General features: G+C 45.2%; 1 protein-coding gene across 1 annotated transcript in view; it reads left to right on the top strand.

Annotated features, from left to right (window-relative positions):
• LOC143805909 (cytochrome P450 2C8-like) overlaps positions 1-20891 on the top strand; it is a 64732-nt gene that overhangs the window by 32516 nt on the left and 11325 nt on the right. The window contains exons 3-6 of the mRNA XM_077285664.1: positions 8402-8551; positions 9437-9597; positions 12444-12620; positions 13808-13949. Coding sequence (XP_077141779.1) covers positions 8402-8551; positions 9437-9597; positions 12444-12620; positions 13808-13949 — 630 coding nt within the window. The remainder of the gene's footprint in view (positions 1-8401; positions 8552-9436; positions 9598-12443; positions 12621-13807; positions 13950-20891) is intronic.

Raw genomic sequence — 20891 nt, 5'->3', positions numbered from 1 at the left:
CTTAATATCAACTCTGAAACCTACTGTCATGTTTTTGAAAACACTTTCTTCAAGCAGTAGCACAGGACAAAGTTTGCATCTTTCAGGGACATCATGGTTGTTCTGTAGGGCAGCACTCTATCACAGCATCAAAGCTTCCACTGCTCGGCTGCCAGTAGTGATGAGCGAACGTGTTCACTCGAACCTGGTGTTCGATCGGACATTAGGGCGTTCGAAGGTGTTCGGTATTCGGCCGAACATCTCGCGGTACTCGAGTGAAATCTCGTTTTTGTTTTTCTCATTTTTGACGGTTTTTCAAGGAGCCAATCATGTTAGGTGAGCCTTCTAAGCTACTAGCATGACGTAGGGACATGTACAAGACGAGAGCAGTGAGTGGCTGGCCAGATCAGGTGACCTGACCAGCCAATAGACTGCTTTCATTATGTTCGGCGCTTTCAGCCATTTGCAGTGTGAAAGAGCATAGGGACAGACGTGCTGGGGGGACTGGGAATTGATAGGGACTAGAGCAGGGACAAAGACCAGAATTAATCAGGCAGGCAGGGTGCAGAAATCAACAGCCCTTGTCAGGGCTAATCTACGTTTACTACTACTAGTCCTCTCTTGTATTTGCTGGCTAGCTGTGTGGCAGCTGGGACCAGGAGTGCAGCGGCCGCCATCTTAGCTGCGCACTCACTGTCTCAGTGCCAAGTCTCAATCTCAGTCTCCAAGTCAATCTTTATAGGCATTAGGCATTAGGCAGGGATCGTGTGTGCATTAGGCTGGGCTTTATAGTGCGGCGTCCGCCATTTTGGGCGAACGCCGCACTATTAGAATATCGGCTGCTGGATGTTCCTCAGACTCCATTTAGCCTCCAGCACACGCTGTCTGTAACCTCATTTGTGCTGCTGTCTGGGACTTGTAGTGCCTCAGACTCCAGCACACGCTGTAACCTCATTTGTGCTGCTGTCTGGGACTTGTAGTGCCTCAGACTCCAGCACACGCTGTAACCTCATTTGTGCTGCTGTCTGGGACTTGTAGTGCCTCAGACTCCAGCACACGCTGTAACCTCATTTGTGCTGCTGTCTGGGACTTGTAGTGCCTCAGACTCCAGCACACGCTGTAACCTCATTTGTGCTGCTGTCTGGGACTTGTAGTGCCTCAGACTCCGTAGAGTGGTACAGCACACGCTGTCACCTCATTTAATAATAATAATATTAATTAATAACAATAATTAATAAATTAAAAAAGGAAATATTTGCGGCCTAAAAATAAAACCGCATAAGATATAAAAATGCATTTTTGAGTGATACAGATATACCACACCTGGCCCAAAAATATTTGTTTAGCGTACACATAAGCGCAGTGTACAGAATACGCAATTCTGCCACATATATAGTATATATATATAGTATAGAATACCCTACATTCTAATCCAAGGTTTTGTGTGTCCAAAAAACCGCATTAGATAAAAATTGCATTTTTATAGCACGCCATATCTAATAGTTAAAGAAATAAAGGGTATTTGATGTGAAGAAATACCACAAATATAAACACAGTTTTATATCTGTTACTGGTACCCAAGTTTTGTGGTTCAAAAATACGCTCTGTATTTAGTGACTAGGCCTGTTGCCAGATTTGTGCACGCCATATCTAATAGTTAAAGAAATAAAGGGTATTTGATGTGAAGAAATACCACAAATATAAACACAGTTTTATATCTGTTACTGGTACCCAAGTTTTGTGGTTCAAAAATACGCTCTGTATTTAGTGACTAGGCCTGTTGCCAGATTTGTGCACGCCATATCTAATAGTTAAAGAAATAAAGGGTATTTGATGTGAAGAAATACCACAAATATAAACACAGTTTTATATCTGTTACTGGTACCCAAGTTTTGTGGTTCAAAAATACGCTCTGTATTTAGTGACTAGGCCTGTGGCCAGATTTGTGCACGCCATATCTAATAGTTAAAGAAATAAAGGGTATTTGATGTGAAGAAATACCACAAATATAAACACAGTTTTATATCTGTTACTGGTACCCAAGTTTTGTGGTTCAAAAATACGCTCTGTATTTAGTGACTAGGCCTGTTGCCAGATTTGTGCACGCCATATCTAATAGTTAAAGAAATAAAGGGTATTTGATGTGAAGAAATACCACAAATATAAACACAGTTTTATATCTGTTACTGGTACCCAAGTTTTGTGGTTCAAAAATACGCTCTGTATTTAGTGACTAGGCCTGTTGCCAGATTTGTGCACGCCATATCTAATAGTTAAAGAAATAAAGGGTATTTGATGTGAAGAAATACCACAAATATAAACACAGTTTTATATCTGTTACTGGTACCCAAGTTTTGTGGTCCAAAAATAAGCTCTGTATTTAGTGACTAGGCCTGTGGCCAGTTTTGTGCACGCCATATCTAATAGTTACATAAAGAAGGGGTATTTGATCTGAAGAAATACCACAAATATAAAACACAGTTTTATATCTGTTACTGATACACATCAGTTTGCTGTAAACCAAGGTTTGGTTGCATAAAATACGCTCTTTACCGAATAGTCCTTTTTGCAACACGCAATATATCCTCTGTTTGGACAAATAGAGTGTATTTCACCTTCATAACTAGCTTTTCTAGCATAACCTTTACAATGGTGAACCCCAGGGGTAAGGGACGAGGACGAGGACGTGGTCGTGGGCGTCAAAGTGAGGTTGCAGGCAGAGGCCGTAGTCCTGGGCAGGGTGACACAGTACCAGCTTCTGATGGAGCACTGGAACGCCGCAGAGTACCCTTTTCTAGCTTCCTGTCCCAATTTACAGTGTCACGTGGCACACCCCTATTGGATCCCCAGCAGTGCCAACAGGTGATCAACTGGATAGCGGATAATGCATCCAGTAGTTTATCCACCGCCCAGTCTTCCACGCAGTCCACCAACGCTAGCCAAGGGAGTGGACCTCAGGATCTTTCAGCTCAACCTCCTCCCGCCCAGCCTGGCCCCTCCTTGGAAATTAGTGATTCAAATCCTGCATACTCCCAGGAACTGTTTTCCCAACCCTTCCTAGATTCACAAAGCACTGCTGAGCAGCAACCTGACCAGTGGGTCTGTCCCGATGCCCAAAATAGAGAGCTTTCCCAGTCTGTGGGTGATGAAAGTGGGGATTTACAAATAGTCTGTGGAGAGGTGTCTGAGGATGAGACACGGGTGTCAGACAGTGAGGTGCTTGTCAGTGCAGTAATTCCCAGGGGGGAGCAGGCTGATGAATGGGAGGAGGAGGAGCCGGTGGATGATGAGGTGACTGACCCCAGCTGGGTTGTTAGGCCTAGTCAAGAGAGTGCTTCGGAGGGGGAGGCAAGTGTAACATCAGAAAACGTTGCAAGAGGTAGACGTGCGACCAGAGGGAGAGGCAGGGCCAGAGTAATTTCATCAGACAGAGGTTCAACAAGTGAACCAGTTTGGTCGAGGCCTCGGTGTTCTAAAGTCTGGAGCTTCTTTAAAGAAAGTGAGGAGGACCGACGGACTGTGTTGTGCAACCTGTGCCACACCAAGCTCAGTAGGGGAGCCACCACTAGCAACCTAAGCACTACCAGCATGCGCAGGCATATGAGTGCTAAACACCCAACTCATTGGAATCAAGGCCGTTCACCTCCTTCTGGTCGCACCGCTGCTCCTTCCCCTGTGTCACATGCTGGCTCTGCCAGTAACTCCCCAGCCCAGGAGCCCGGCACCAGTGACTCCCGCCATGCAACCACCCCTGCACCTTCACCATCCCCCCCACAATCCACCAATGTGTCCCAGCGCAGTGTTCAGCTGTCTTTGCATGAAACATTTGAGCGCAAGCGCAAATATGCCTCCACCCACCCACATGCACAGGCCTTAAATGTCCACGTCTCCAAACTCCTGAGTTTGGAGATGCTGCCCTACAGGCTGGTGGAGACGGAGGCATTCCGCAACCTGATGGCGGTGGCTGCCCCTCGCTACTCCGTCCCAAGCCGCCACTATTTTTCTCGATGTGCCGTCCCAGCACTACACCAGCACGTGTCTCAGAACATCAACCGTGCCCTGACCAACGCGGTTACAGAAAAGGTCCACTTAACCACGGACACGTGGACCAGTGCTGGGGGGCAGGGACACTATATCTCCCTGACGGCACATTGGATTAATTTGGTTGAGGCTGGGACAGAGTCTGAACCGGGGTCAGCTCATGTGTTGCCCACACCCAGGATTGCGGGGCCTACCTCGGTGACTGTTTCCCAGGATTACTATACTTCTCCCCCCTCCTCCTCCTCCTCCTCCTCCTCCTCCACAAACACCACTTGTAAATTTCCATCCGTGGACACGCCACCTTCAGTCGGCAGCTGCAGTCGCAGCAGGACCGCAGTGGGCAAGCGCCAGCAGGCGGTGCTAAAACTGCTGAGCTTAGGTGACAAGAGGCACACTGCCCAGGAGCTGTTACAGGGCATGACGGCTCAGACGGATCTTTGGCTGGCGCCGCTGAACCTGAAAGCAGGCATGGTCGTGTGTGACAACGGGCGTAATCTGGTGGCGGCTCTGCAACTGGGCAGACTCACACACGTTCCATGCCTTGCCCACGTGTTCAATCTGGTGGTTCAGCGGTTCCTCAAGACCTACCCCAATCTGTCAGATTTGCTCACCAAGGTGAGACGCATCTGTGCCCATTTCCGCAAATCCACCACTGATGCTGCCACCCTGAGGGCAGTGCAACGGCGCTTACAACTGCCAGCTCACCGACTGTTGTGCGACGTGCCAACGAGATGGAATTCCACCCTACACATGTTAAACAGGGTTTACCAGCAGCGCAGAGCCATTGTAGACTGTCAGATGACCACTTCCACCAGAACCGGTAGTCAAGTTAGTCAGCTTCCTCAAATCTACAATGAGGAGTGGACGTGGATGTCTGATATATGTAAGGTGTTAAGCCACTTTGACGAGTCAACACTGATGGTCAGCGGGGATGACGCCATAATCAGCATCACCATCCCGCTGCTTTGTCTGCTGAAAAAAATCATTGCTCAGCATGAAGTCTGAGGCGCATCGATTGTCACAGGAGATGGGGGAAGAAGAGTTGACTGAGAGCCAGAACACCAGCCAGTCTGTTTCTCAGAGTGTAACTGAGGAGGGGGAGGAGGAAGATGAGGATGAAGAGGAGGAGACTGTGGGCGAGACTGAAGACGGTACCCATTCCCTCTTCTCAGTTCAGCGTGTTTGGGCTGAGGAGGAGGAGTTGGAGGAGGAGGAGGAGGAGGAAATGGAGAGTCGGCCTGTTGCGGAGGGGGAATTCTTACGTGTTGGGACTCTGGCGCACATGGCTGACTTCATGTTAGGCTGCCTTTCCCGTGACCCTCGCGTGAGAAAAATATTTTCCACCAGCGATTACTGGGTGTTCACCCTCTTGGACCCCCGGTACAAGCACAACTTTTCCACTCTAATTCCTATAGAGGAAAGGAGTATGAGACTGCATCAATACCAACTGGCCCTGGTGCACAAGCTGAAAATAGCCTTCCCATCTGACACCGCTAGCGGCAGAGGACGTGGTTCTGAGGGCCAACAAGCGAGGGAGAGGAGGGGAGCAGGCAGCTTGTCAAGCGCTGGCAGAGGATCAATCTCCAAGGCCTTTGCCAGTTTTATGTCACCCATGCAAGAGTATGCCACCAATCCACAGTCTAGACAGAGTAGAGGCGAGATTTACAGAAAGATGGTGAAGGACTACCTAGGTGACCATACCAACGTCCTGCATGATCACTCTGCTCCATACAACTACTGGGTTTCAAAGCTGGACACGTGGCCAGAACTGGCACTGTACGCCTTGGAGGTGCTGGCTTGCCCTGCCGCTAGCGTGTTGTCAGAGCGGGTCTTCAGTGCAGCTGGTGGCATCATCACCGATAAGCGTACACGCCTGTCAACTGACAGCGCTGACAGGCTGACGCTTATCAAGATGAATAAAGCATGGATTTCTACAGATTTCCACTCGCCACCGTGTTAAAGCAGCTCAAACTGAAGTCTGTCATGTCACCGTGCCACTCTCCGTGCTGACACTGCTGACGCCTCCACATGCTGGGTCTTCGCTACCTCCAAACTATGTAATTGTGCCACTCTGTGGCCTCAATGTGTAAGGAATGATGCTGCTGCCGCCTCCTCAAGGGTCCGTCACCGTGCCACTCTCCGTGCTGACGCCTCCACATGCTGGGTCTTCGCTACCTCCAAACTATGTAAATGTGCCACTCTGTGGCCTCAATGTGAAAGGAATGATGCTGCTGCCGCCTCCTCAAGGGTCCGTCACCGTGCCACTCTCCGTGCTGACGCCTCCACATGCTGGGTCTTTGCTACCTCCAAACTATGTAATTGTGCCACTCTGTGGCCTCAATGTGTAAGGAATGATGCTGCTGCCGCCTCCTCAAGGGTCCGTCACCGTGCCACTCTCCGTGCTGACGCCTCCACATGCTGGGTCTTCGCTACCTCCAAACTATGTAAATGTGCCACTCTGTGGCCTCAATGTGAAAGGAATGATGCTGCTGCCGCCTCCTCAAGGGTCCGTCACCGTGCCACTCTCCGTGCTGACGCCTCCACATGCTGGGTCTTCGCTACCTCCAAACTATGTAATTGTGCCACTCTGTGGCCTCAATGTGTAAGGAATGATGCTGCTGCCGCCTCCTCAAGGGTCCGTCACCGTGCCACTCTCCGTGCTGACGCCTCCACATGCTGGGTCTTCGCTACCTCCAAACTATGTAATTGTGCCACTCTGTGGCCTCAATGTGTAAGGAATGATGCTGCTGCCGCCTCCTCAAGGGTCCGTCACTGTGCCGCTCTCCGGCCTGATGCTGCCTCCGCATGCCGTGCCCATAGCTGCCATGCTGTGTCAGGCTCAATTTCGGTGTGTTTCACCTGCTACCTCATCAAAGTGGGTCACTCTGTCACCACAAAGCTGTTGGCCATAATTTGGCGTAATGGTGCATTTGGGCAGCCTCAGAGGCAACTATGCATGCTGCCCCTGCTGTTTCCTGTCCATTCCAGTGTTGTTTCCATCATTTTCTGAGCTTCCCAGGTTTTTAGGCGACCTTCCCTGTGCAGAGCTTTGGTCCCGCTGAAAAATGTTCGAGTCTCCCATTGACTACAATGGGGTTTGTTATTCGAAACGAACACTCGAACATCGGGAGATGTTCGACTCGAACAACAAGCACCCGAACATTTTAGTGTTCGCTCATCACTAGCTGCCAGTAAAGGTATTAAAGATGAATGAATAATGACATGGTCCCTTCCTCACCTGACTTAAACCCTACTGAGACCTTGTGGTCTCTCTTAAATGGGATATTTCCGGTCAGGTAAGACAGGGAAATCTCTGCAGTATTTCTGGGGGGCTGTGGTTGGTGCTACCCAAAAAGTTGATCTTATGATTGTTAGTGAAAAGAAGGGTACCTAAATTGGTTACAGAGATTTTTCTTGATATGTCAGAAATGTATTTTTTTATATTTTTACGTTAACAGATGAAAAAAAAAACAGACTTGGAGGAGATTCAGAAATGAGCAGCACCAGGTAATGATATATCTTCACAGGCTAAATGTAGAGGACGGATTTTTCTGAAGACTCGTAACACGATACACATATATGCATCACAGGGGCGGTGCTTACCAAATATCAGAGAAATAAAGTTTCAGGTACTGTAGAAATAAATCAGATGTGGCACTCACCCCAAGTATGCTGAAATCAATGTCCTTTATTCACCTTTGTGCAGTAACAGACATTTGTGGAGAAGCAGCAGGTAAAGGAGAGGGTGCGGGGAGGAAGGAGAGGACGACGGGCGTTTCGCGCGAGTGCCGCCTCTCCACAAATGTCTGTTACCGCATAAAGGTGAATAAAGGACATTGATTTCAGCATACTTGGGGTGAGTGCCACATCTGATTTATTTCTACAGTAGATGAAAATAAATAACTTATTTGGAAAAATGTATGTTTTTTTCATTTAGTTGCATAATAATTCTGCACACTAATAGTTGTCTGATAATTATGCATACAAATATTCTCCTAAGAAAGACAACATCTCACTTTAACTTTCTTAATTGTAAAGGTTTCAGGTTTATTAACCTTATGGATTGACCAACAAAACTACAGTTGTTCAATAGAAAAAAATAATCATGAAAAATCTAAATTAGCGAACAATTGGGAACACAGTTTACGTCTTGCTGATGTTGACCTGACAGGTGTGAAAGCTTGTAATATTTGTCAGAGCATGCTTATCATTTGGACACAGTAGATTGTAAAATGGAGATTTGAAACCAAGAAAACTGACCTGTTTCACTCAAGCATCTCTAGCTATTATAATGAGGTCTACAGTGCACAACAAAGACTTAGAAGACAAAATTCAACAATCTAGGTTTAGAAACTATTTAACCACATGATTGAACTTACAGGGGTCATTTCGAGCAATGGAGAAAGGTGGAAAATCCTTCGTCGATTTTCCTTAACAACTTTGAGAAATTTTGGAATGGGAAAAAGAAGCATTGAAGAAAGAATCCAAGAAGAGTCTCAATGTCTCACCGATAAATTTATGAAGGATAAAGGTGGGTGGATAATCATATATTTCAGTGGCTATGGACCAGCATCTGTAAACCTGGATGATCACCTCAGAGTTTGACAACTTAAAGGGTTGTGTCACTCACCATAAAAAATGCATTTAACTAAGCAGAAAAAAATGGAAATAAATAGTTTTGTAATTTACAGTTATTAAAAATTAAACTCCAATCAAACAATAACAAGGTTTAGTGTTTTAAAGCAGACGCCCCCTGGCATTTTTCTATTCAGTCATCCCAGTGACTGATCAGCTGCCCAAGCATGCACCATTTCTGACATCATAAGAGTTCCTCACAACTGCCCACCCCCAGTGTGTACAAAGTATGCTCCCTGCGCTCAACTCACATAGGTCTGACAGGTAGCGCAGGGAGCAGATTCCTGAAAGCACGGAAGTGTGTCAGTGATTCTTCCCCTTTCATTTGCAGGTCTGACCCCTAGGTGAGATTTTTCTGCTTCATAGAGCTGTGTGAACACGATTGCAGACAGACAATTCCTGCGCTTACACAGGTCTGTAAAGCAGGACTATCTCACCGAGAGGTCAGACTTTGTTGAAATTTCTGGATGGTTGGGAACCCTGGCCCCTAGGAATATGAAAGGAATGACTGGGAAAACAAAAGATTTGTTATATTGAAATATACCATTATCGATCATTGTTATTTTCTGTGTCTACAATTAAGAGACTGAATACTCACTGCAGTATTAGCTCAATGGCTGGTCCACTCATGGGTAGAGTTAACTTTATCATGAGCTCACATTACACTACACACTATAGATCTGCAATCTTAGTGCGTAATTTTTTCCATTGTCTATATTTTCCTATTATATGTATTGCATTGTATAGTAATGGCTGACAACATGGCTATTTTTCCTTACAGACTCTCCAATTGATCCAGTACATATCATGCAACTCGCTGTTTCCAATGTCATTTGCTCCACTGTATTTGGTGAAAGATTTGACTATGAAGACAAAAAATTCTTAACTCTTATTTCATGTTTTAATGAAATTATAGAGCTGTTCAACAGCAGCTCAGGACAGGTAAAAAATGTTATACTACCAACTACAACCAAACTCTATGTTGTCGTATTCTGCAGTCATATCTCATACTGTCAGACCTACATATCGGCAGCTGATGAAAAATAGGGGACAAATAACAGTGAACATGGCGCCCGAGTCAACAAGACTGGCTGTTAGGGACGGTGGAACGCACTAAATAAGATATGATAATAAAGTGCGTTCACCACCCGGGGTTCCACCATGCACAGATGGTATACTGCATACTGCAGCTAAGAGGACAATGAAGAAACAAGCAGCGAGCGTAACTGACTCGCATTGAGTTAGACTGTTATGATCCGGTGACCTTGGAGCCGCATGGGACTTTCTCTGGAGTAGGTGGTACCTGTACTGACCGCAAACCCTAAACTGACACCGCAACTAGAAGTAGCCGTGGGGTGTACCTAACACGTCCTAGGCACCTCGACACAGCCGGAGGACTAAATACCCCTATAGATGGAAATGGGAATTCTATCTTGCCTCAGAGCAGAACCCCAAAGGATAGGCAGCCCCCCACAAATATTGACTGTGAATATAAGAGTAAAGACACACACAGGCAGAATACAGGATTTAGCAAAAGAGGCACTTCTAGCTAAATAGGAAAGGACAGAATTCTAAGCGGTCAGTATTAAAACCCTAAAAATATCCACAGCAGATAATACAAAAATTCTACATCTAACTAAAGACATAGAATGTATATCTGCATCTCCAGAGAATCCAGCATGACTGAAAAATCCAAACAAAGTCTAAGCAGGACAAAAACACAATGAATTGCTCTGAATTGTAAAGCACACTGCATGTGTGCTACAGAGACAAAAAACCAGACACTTATCTTAGCTGAATTGACAGCAGGGCATGAGGAGCCAGAGAGAGATGCAATCCCTCCAAGAACAATGGACAACTGGCAAGGACTAATGAATCCTGCACACCTAAATAGCTAGTAGAGCTGCAATCAGCAGAAACACCTGCCCTGGATTACAACCCAGAGACAACTGTGCTACCACCAACAACCACCGGAGGGAGCTCAAGAGCAGAATTCACAACATTAGACGTCACTCAGCGGAGAAGCACGTGGCTGTGCCAATCGCACACAGTGACGTGAAAGAAACTCTACAGCAGAGCTGTGTTTATAGGCACACAGCCGCTGAGTGATAATGGCGCTAAATGCAAACCCTGTTAGCTTCACATGTGTATGCAAGCCCCACAGGGGCAGGGAAATCAGTAGTTGACTCCAAGAAATCATAGAACTCCTCTCTGGAGAAGCCGGAATTCTAAAGGCCTGTTGCCAGCCCTGAATTCGTATACACAATCTCCTCTCCAGAGGAGCCAGAATTCTAAAGGCACTAAGCCTGCCCTGAGCACATACAACCGAGTCCACAGTACCAGCAGGTTCCTCACACACACAGAACATAAATGATCTTAGCGCACTGACAGGTGCGCCAAAGATTCTTTTATAGATTTTGTCAATCAGACAGGAACTTGCTCACGGGCCAATCCAGAGCCGGGTCAGGACCTGAACATGTGACGGCCGACGACCAAAGAGAAGTCGACTCATGAGCATGCCCAGTAGAGTGAAATCTGGACTTAGTTTCAGAAGAGATCGCTCGCTGCCGTCACTAATTAGTTACCACAGCTGAACCCGGAGAGACAATGGTAACCATGCTCACAGACTGAGTCTGAGCAAGATGCTGAGACCGATGTCTTTGCTGAGCAGCATCCACTGCAGTCAGAACAGAATGTGAGACCTAAGAGGCTTGGGTTCTATCCTGTGCAGCGGAAGAATCCCCATGCCTAGCCCTGGCATTTTTTACTTTGATATTGATGACGAGACAGGGTGGAGTCCAAGGTACTTGATTACTAAAGATGGACACACCACTTAATGAATCAAGTGAGTCACAAGGTGTCATGCGCCTTCCTGTCCACCTCGCCACAAAGCTTATTCCAGTTAGAGACCGTACTAAGATTTGTGGCATGAAAAAAGCAAAAAAAAAATAACAACCAAAACAGTGTCCAATGATTTGAAATATAGTAATATTTATTAAAGGGTTTGTATCAACGTGGGGTAGAGGGGAACAAAATACCAAAGAAAGGGCACTCTACCAGGGGACGACAAAATTAATTGCAAAATAGTGTGGTGACACATGAGAATTATATAAAATACTCGATCAATTTTTATGTGTCACCACACGATTTTGTAATTAATTTTGTGGTCCCCTGTTATAGTGCCCTTTGGTATTTTCTTACCCCTCTACCCCACGTTGTTTCAAACTCTTTAATAAATATTACTATATAGCAAATCATTGGACACTGTTTTGGTTGTTTTTTTCCACTTTTTTCATGAATGCAATTTCCGAGTTGTCCGTCACATTGTCCATTTGGTATATATAGTGGTGATGATTAAGAATTTCTCCCCTTTTTTCTGATTTATTTATAAGTATACCTTGCTTTGAGATTTGTGTCTTTAAGATTTGTGACATAAGTAACGCTATAATGCATCATAAATTGGACAAGACAGGGATAGCTTGCTCAGTCACATCCCACTCCCAAGTTCGCTGGGTTTGTCAGAACTGGGCAAGACTGGTCTTTATTACAGAAATTGGGTCTTTTTAAAGCTTTATAAGCCAGAACTCTGTCATGAAAGTTTTGTTAAATTGGGGACATGGGCCATTTGTAGTCTGAAATCATGGAGACATGTTTCATTTTTTCAGTTTAGATTCACCGAATCATCAGCAACTTCTTTTCAATTAGTAGGGCATAGAATTTAAATATGACACTGACGTAATAAAATAATAGTAAATTTGTGTTTTTCTATCACTTCTTCTCTTAATAAGCTCCTCTTCATGTTCCCAAGAATAATGTCCCACATTCCTGGTCCTCATCGGAGAATCAGTAAAATTATGAATAATTTGAAACAATTTATTAAGGAGATGACAGAGACACATCGAGCCACCCTGGATGAAAACTGCCCTCGTGACTTCATTGATTGCTTTCTCATGAAGATGGAAGAGGTACGTCTCTTGATAATATTAGATATTTTGACATTTGAAGGTCACATATTGTTTCTACAGAATGTGCACAGAAATTAAAATTCAACTAGCTTTGAAAACGTCATTGAAATAAAAATGAATGGATTGATCTGCGGTGAATTGACCTTGAGTCGAATTTCCTGAAATATGCAGACACCCACAAGTTCAAATCCAAACATGCAAAATCGTCATTTAACACACTGGTGAAGTCATAGAAAGTGAGATAATGTCAGGTGCGGCTGCAGAGGCTTCCTGTTAATGTCCTTCAGCTATCACATTACTTAACTCAGCCTATCAGGAAGGTTATCATGGCTAGCATAGAAGATGGGGGGAGGCCAGAAACCACAATTTTTGGCCTGTACTGTGTAGGGATAGGAGGTCAGAGTGCACAGCTTATTCCACGTAGGGATAAAAAAATATCTAATCTGAATGTGATGCATTAATTCAGTGCTCAAGTATATTAGAAATGTGATGGGAGTGATAGTCACATATGGTGAAGTGCTGGACCTGTATTCAGTGTGACTGTGAATTGATTGATACATGATAATCTGTAGTAACAGAACCTTAATCAAAGCCTTTTTTACTTCTTTGCCTACTGTAAAGAAGGAGGGCAATATTAAACCCCTCAGTGGTATTTTTGATATTAATACAAAATATTGCATCCATAGATTGTGAGTCACAGGAAGTGTGATTATTGCAACATAAGATGGGCAAGCCACTTTTTTTTACATCCTAAAGAAAAATCTCTATAATATGTCAACTGTAAGAAAAATATTTTGCATAACTTGTTGTTATAATAGTCCAATATTAGACTGGATCACGTCACTCAAATTCAACAGTTAGTTACCACCGGTTACCATCCATTTTTCCCTAGCCAAAAATGATGAGGTCACTTGGACATTACTAAGGCTTTATAAACCTCAAAATACAGTTCAATACAGTTGTATCAGATGTCACAGTTCTATACCCATGTTTTCTGGTCAATTTTTAGTGTCATGATTCACAAAAAAATATATTCACTGTGAATCAAACCTTTCTGCAAAATTCTGAAATCAATCATTCCATTTCATTGCTCTTGTTCTGACTCTTACATCATCTTTAAAGAGCTTAAAGGCTTTTGACAAACTTTCATATTTAAAATAATGATGAGTTTTATTTATTTTTTGTAGGAAAAAAATAATCAAGATACAGAATTTCATGAGGAGAATCTACAGGCAACAATAACAGACTTATTCGGTGCTGGAACAGAAACGACAAGTATAACACTGAGATACGGTTTTCTTATACTCATGAAATATCCAGAAATACAAGGTAATAATTTTAATGTATTTTTATATTATATAATAAGGTCCTCTCATAGCATCATGGCACGAGTAGTGGTAGCACTTTAGCACTGCCCATCAGGGAACCTGGTAACTTTGAAGATCTTGTCATAGATTTTGCATTGGAGCCTAGGAGTTTCATATTGAAAATTTAAAAGTTACCTGTATTTCATTTGCTTAATAAAAGAATATAAATATGATGCTGAGTCATTTCACACAGACAAGCCATGAGTCGGGATAGTCAAGGAGTCAGAGGTCAAAAGCCAAGCGGATACATCATAAACAGAGGGAAGAGACAAAGGCATAGTCAGGTAATGGACCAAGGTCAAAATACCAGGAGGATAGTGGATCAGGACACAAGGGTTAAACAAACAGAAGGTCATAGCGAGGTCCAAGGTTAGGCAACGAAAGGTCATCAGACAAAATTTTAGGCACAGAGAAAACCAACCACACTTAGCTGAAGCTACGTTTGGCAGATGTCTGGCCAGCTAAGTAGCTGGACAATCACCCAGGACAATGAACACCTAGAGACAGCCAGCACCTCCAAGTCTCAGATTGGATGGCCAAGCTGTCAATCAAAATGCCCACAGCTCAGCACACCCCTGCACCAGACTGGTAAGTGAGCTGTCAAAGTACTGACAGCTTCAGCACCACGAACCACGAGGAGCAGCTTGGGAGCAGGGATGAGTAAGTACAAATGATGTTTTTTATAGCCATCTGTGACCCCCACATATTAGGACAATGGCGTCCCTTGATCACTAATTGTCACTTTATAAAGGTGTATATTAGTTGTAAGTACCTGCCTGTGAAAGTGGCTCACTCAATTTCAGATAATGGGAGTTGCCAATCTGTTGTATAACAATAGTATAACACTGGCAGTCTATAATAGAGAAAGTCACATGCAGGGTATTCTCCCCTCTGGAGTACTGATTAAGAGAAAAGAACCCACCAGTCTCCTAAAAGGAGCAGGATTCTGGAAGTGAAACTTGCATCTATCATACATATGGATACACAGGGGGTCAGCAGGTGCTGTCGTCAGCTAGCCAAAATTGCATGGACCAGGGATCATTCCAACGAATGCCAGCTTTCCATTTACAGTGGCATAATACTACACAGACAACACAGGGTAGGGGTAAAACAGTGTGGTAATACTTTATTGAACCACAAAACAGACAAATAACACATAGAACAGTCTCAGCAAAATACCCAAGATGGTGCAAAATTAAATAGTATCACCCTTCAGTTAACTCACCAGGAAAAGAACAGCTGTGAGATCATAGCTTCCAGGGCCAACTACCCCTACCTGTGGCATGCACAGAGAGGAGGTAATGATGTAACAGCAAGCTTAGGAAGCTGTTAGTCCACTGATGTACAACACCAGGTGGGAGGGAGGGTCAAAACCTGGCTTCTCCAAACATTTCCATGGAATCAGGTGACGGTAGGTCCAAACGTATCCATGGATTCAGTGATGGTCAATGGAGCAAATGCATATTCCTTCAGCTGGAGCCGTGGTCCCTTAAGCTGGCATCCTGTAGAATGTCAAATCTGTGTTCCTTGTGAATGGGCCATGATGTCTTGGCTGCTTGTTATGACCCCAATGGCGAGGGTCTCAGAGGAACGTGGAAGTCTGCAGAATACAAAAATCCAGCTCATAGGGCAGTGGTAACTGGTTTGACCATATATCTACTCCTAACGCCAACACTAGAAGTAGCCGGGGATCATTCCTACGTTGATTCTAGATGACACGCGCCAGCCGGAGAATCTAGCTACCCCTAGTAGAGGAAAACAAAGACCTTTCTTGCCTCCAGAGAAGGGGACCCCAAAGCTGGATAGAAGCCCCCCACAAATAATGACGGTGAGGTAAGAGGAAATGACAAACACAGAAATGAACCAGGTTTAGCACAGAGAGGCCCGCTTACTGATAGCAGAATAAAGAAAGGTAACTTATATGGTCAACAAAAACCCTATCAAAATCCACACTGGAAATTCAAGAACCCCCGAACCGTCTAACGGTCCGGGGGGAGAACACCAGCTCCCTAGAGCTTCCAGCAAAGGTCAGGATATAGATTTGGAACAAGCTGGACAAAAATACAAAACCAAAACAAATAGCAAAAAGCAAAAGGCAGACTTAGCTGATATAACTGGAACCAGGATCAGTAGACAAGAGCACAGCAGACTAGCTCTGATAACTACGTTGCCAGGCATTGAACTGAAGGTCCAGGGAGCTTATATAGCAACACCCCTAACTAACGACCCAGGTGCGGATAAAAGGAATGACAGAAAAACCAGAGTCAAAAAACTAGTAACCACTAGAGGGAGCAAAAAGCAAATTCACAACAGTACCCCCCCCTTAGTGAGGGGTCACCGAACCCTCACCACGACCACCAGGGCGATCAGGATGAGCGGCATGAAAGGCACGAACCAAATCGGCCGCATGAACATCAGAGGCGACCACCCAGGAATTATCCTCCTGACCATAGCCCTTCCACTTGACCAGGTACTGAAGCCTCCGCCTGGAGAGGCGAGAATCCAAGATCTTCTCCACCACGTACTCCAACTCGCCCTCCACCAACACCGGAGCAGGAGGCTCAGCAGAAGGAACTACAGGCACAATGTACCGCCGCAACAAGGACCTATGAAATACATTGTGAATAGCAAACGACACAGGAAGATCCAGACGAAAAGATACAGGATTAAGGATTTCCAATATCTTGTAAGGCCCAATAAAACGAGGTTTAAATTTGGGAGAGGAGACCTTCATAGGAACAAAGCGGGAAGAAAGCCACACCAAATCCCCAACGCGTAGTCGGGGACCCACACCGCGGCGGCGGTTGGCAAAGCGCTGAGCCTTCTCCTGTGACAACTTCAAGTTGTCCACCACATGATTCCAGATCTGCTGCAACCTATCCACCACAGAATCCACCCCAGGACAGTCAGAAGGCTCCACATGACCCGAAGAAAAGCGAGGATGGAAACCAGAGTTGCAGAAAAAAGGCGAAACCAAGGTGGCGGAACTAGCCCGATTATTAAGGGCAAACTCAGCCAACGGCAAGAATGTCACCCAATCGTCCTGATCAGCAGAGACAAAACACCTCAAATAAGCCTCCAAAGTCTGATTGGTTCGCTCCGTCTGTCCATTAGTCTGAGGATGGAAAGCAGACGAAAACGACAAATCAATGCCCATCCTACTACAAAAGGATCGCCAGAACCTGGAAACGAACTGGGATCCTCTGTCTGACACAATATTCTCAGGGATGCCGTGCAAACGAACCACGTTCTGGAAAAACACAGGAACCAGATCGGAAGATGAAGGCAGCTTAGGCAAAGGAACCAAATGGACCATCTTGGAGAAACGATCACATATCACCCAGATAACGGACATGCCCTGAGATAGCGGAAGATCAGAAATGAAATCCATGGAGATATGCGTCCAAGGTCTCTTCGGGACAGGCAAAGGCAAGAGCAAACCGCTGGCACGAGAACAGCAAGGCTTAGCTCGAGCACAAGTCCCACAGGACTGCACAAATGACCGCACATCCCTTGACAAGGAAGGCCACCAAAAGGACCTGGCCACCAGATCTCTGGTGCCAAAAATTCCCGGGTGACCTGCCAACACCGAGGAATGAACCTCGGAAATGACTCTGCTGGTCCACTTATCCGGGACAAACAGTCTGTCAGGTGGACAAGACTCAGGCCTATCAGCCTGAAATCTCTGCAACACACGTCGCAGATCCGGAGAAATAGCTGACAAGATAACTCCATCTTTAAGAATACCAACAGGATCAGCGACTCCAGGAGCATCAGGCACAAAGCTCCTAGAAAGAGCATCGGCCTTCACATTCTTTGAACCTGGTAAATACGAGACAACAAAATCAAAGCGGGAGAAAAACAATGACCAGCGGGCCTGTCTCGGATTAAGGCGTTTAGCAGACTCGAGATACATCAGATTTTTGTGATCAGTCAAGACCACCACACGATGCTTAGCACCCTCGAGCCAATGACGCCACTCCTCAAATGCCCATTTCATGGCCAACAACTCCCGATTGCCCACATCATAATTTCGCTCGGCAGGCGAAAACTTCCTAGAGAAAAAGGCACAAGGTTTCATAACAGAGCAACCAGGGCCTCTCTGTGACAAAACGGCCCCTGCCCCAATCTCCGAAGCATCCACCTCAACCTGAAAGGGAAGTGAGACGTCAGGCTGGCACAAAACAGGCGCCGAAGTAAACCGGCGTTTCAACTCCTGGAAAGCCTCCACGGCAGCAGGAGCCCAGTTAGCTACATCGGAGCCCTTCTTGGTCATATCCGTCAAAGGTTTCACAATGCTAGAAAAATTAGCGATAAAACGACGGTAGAAGTTAGCGAAGCCCAAGAACTTCTGAAGACTCTTAACTGACGAGGGCTGAGTCCAATCAAGAATAGCTCGGACCTTGACTGGGTCCATCTCCACAGCAGAAGGGGAAAAAATGAACCCCAAAAAGGGAACCTTCTGTACACCAAAGAGACACTTTGAGCCCTTGACAAACAAAGAATTTTCACGCAAAATTTTAAAGACCAACCTGACCTGCTCCACATGCGAATCCCAATTATCAGAAAAAACCAAAATATCATCCAGATAAACAATCAAAAATTTATCCAGATACTTCCGGAAAATGTCATGCATAAAGGACTGAAAAACTGAAGGCGCATTGGAGAGCCCAAAAGGCATCACCAAGTACTCAAAATGACCTTCGGGCGTATTGAATGCGGTTTTCCATTCATCACCTTGCTTAATGCGCACAAAGTTGTACGCACCACGAAGGTCTATCTTGGTGAACCACTTGGCACCCTTAATCCGGGCAAACAAGTCAGACAACAGCGGTAAAGGATACTGAAATTTGACAGTGATCTTATTTAAAAGCCGATAATCAATACAAGGTCTCAAAGATCCGTCCTTTTTTGCCACAAAAAAGAATCCCGCACCAAGAGGGGAAGAAGACGGACGAATATGTCCTTTCTCCAGAGACTCCTTGATATATGAACGCATAGCGGTATGTTCAGGTACCGACAGATTAAACAGTCTTCCCTTAGGAAATTTACTGCCTGGGATCAAATCTATAGCACAGTCACAGTCCCTATGAGGAGGCAGTGCACTGGACTCAGACTCACTGAAGACATCCTGATAATCAGACAAATACTCCGGAACTTCCGAAGGCGTAGAAGAAGCAATAGACACAGGCAGGGAATCCCCATGAATACCACGACAGCCCCAACTTGAGACTGACATAGCCTTCCAGTCCAGGACTGGATTATGGGTCTGTAACCATGGCAGCCCTAAAACAACCAAATCATGCATTTTATGTAAAACCAGGAAACGTATCACCTCGCGGTGTTCAGGAATCATGCACATGGTAACCTGTGTCCAATACTGCGGTTTATTTGCTGCCAATGGTGTAGCATCAATACCCCTAAGAGGAATAGGATTTTCTAATGGTTCAAGAGTAAAACCGCAGCGCTTAGCAAATGAGAGATCCATGAGACTCAGGGCAGCACCTGAATCTACAAACGCCATGACAGGATAAGATGACAGTGAGCAAATCAAAGTTACAGACAGAATAAATTTAGGTTGCAAATTACCAACGGTGACAGGACTAACAACCTTAGCTATACGTTTAGAGCATGCTGAGATAACATGTGTAGAATCACCACAGTAGTAGCACAAGCCATTCCGGCGTCTATGAATTTTCCGCTCATTTCTAGTCAGGATTCTATCACATTGCATTAAATCAGGTGTCTGTTCAGACAACACCATGAGGGAATTTGCGGTTTTTCTATCACATTGCACCGAATTAGGTGTCTGTTCAGACAACACCATGAGGGAATTTGCGGTTTTGCGCTCCCGCAACCGCCGGTCAATTTGAATAGCCAGTGCCATAGTATCATTCAGACCTGTGGGAATGGGAAAACCCACCATAACATTCTTAATGGCTTCAGAAAGGCCATTTCTAAAATTAGCGGCCAGTGCACACTCGTTCCAATGTGTCAGCACGGACCATTTCCGAAATTTTTGGCAATACACTTCAGCCTCGTCCTGCCCCTGAGACATAGCCAGCAAGGCCTTTTCTGCCTGAATCTCAAGATTGGGTTCCTCATAAAGTAAACCGAGCGCCAGAAAAAACGCATCAAGATCAGCCAATGCCGGATCTCCTGGCGCCAGCGAAAAAGCCCAATCCTGAGGGTCGCCCCGTAAGAACGAAATAACAATTTTTACTTGCTGAGCAGAATCTCCAGATGAACAGGGTCTCAGGGACAAAAACAATTTACAATTATTCACGAAATTCCTAAACTTAAACCTGTCTCCGGAAAACAGTTCAGGAATCGGTATTTTAGGTTCTGACCTAGGATTTCTGATAACATAGTCTTGTATGCCCTGCACACGAGTAGCCAGCTGGTCCACACTTGTAATCAAGGTCTGGACATTCATGTCTGCAGCAAGCATAGCCACTCTGAGGTAAAGGGGAAGAAGAAAAAAAAAACTCAGAATCTTCTTTCTTATAATCCCTCTTCTGCAATGCATTAAACATTTAATACTGGCCTGGCAAACTGTTATGACCCCAATGGCGAGGGTCTCAGAGGAACGTGGAAGTCTGCAGAATACAAAAATCCAGCTCATAGGGCAGTGGTAACTGGTTTGACCATATATCTACTCCTAACGCCAACACTAGAAGTAGCCGGGGATCATTCCTACGTTGATTCTAGATGACACACGCCAGCCGGAGAATCTAGCTACCCCTAGTAGAGGAAAACAAAGACCTTTCTTGCCTCCAGAGAAGGGGACCCCAAAGCTGGATAGAAGCCCCCCACAAATAATGACGGTGAGGTAAGAGGAAATGACAAACACAGAAATGAACCAGGTTTAGCACAGAGAGGCCCGCTTACTGATAGCAGAATA

The sequence above is a fragment of the Ranitomeya variabilis genome, chromosome 2 (assembly GCF_051348905.1).
Source record: "Ranitomeya variabilis isolate aRanVar5 chromosome 2, aRanVar5.hap1, whole genome shotgun sequence".
Classification (NCBI taxonomy): domain Eukaryota; kingdom Metazoa; phylum Chordata; class Amphibia; order Anura; family Dendrobatidae; genus Ranitomeya; species Ranitomeya variabilis.
The sequence above is the reverse complement of the archived record's forward strand: the minus strand, read 5'-3'. Positions and strand labels throughout refer to the sequence as shown.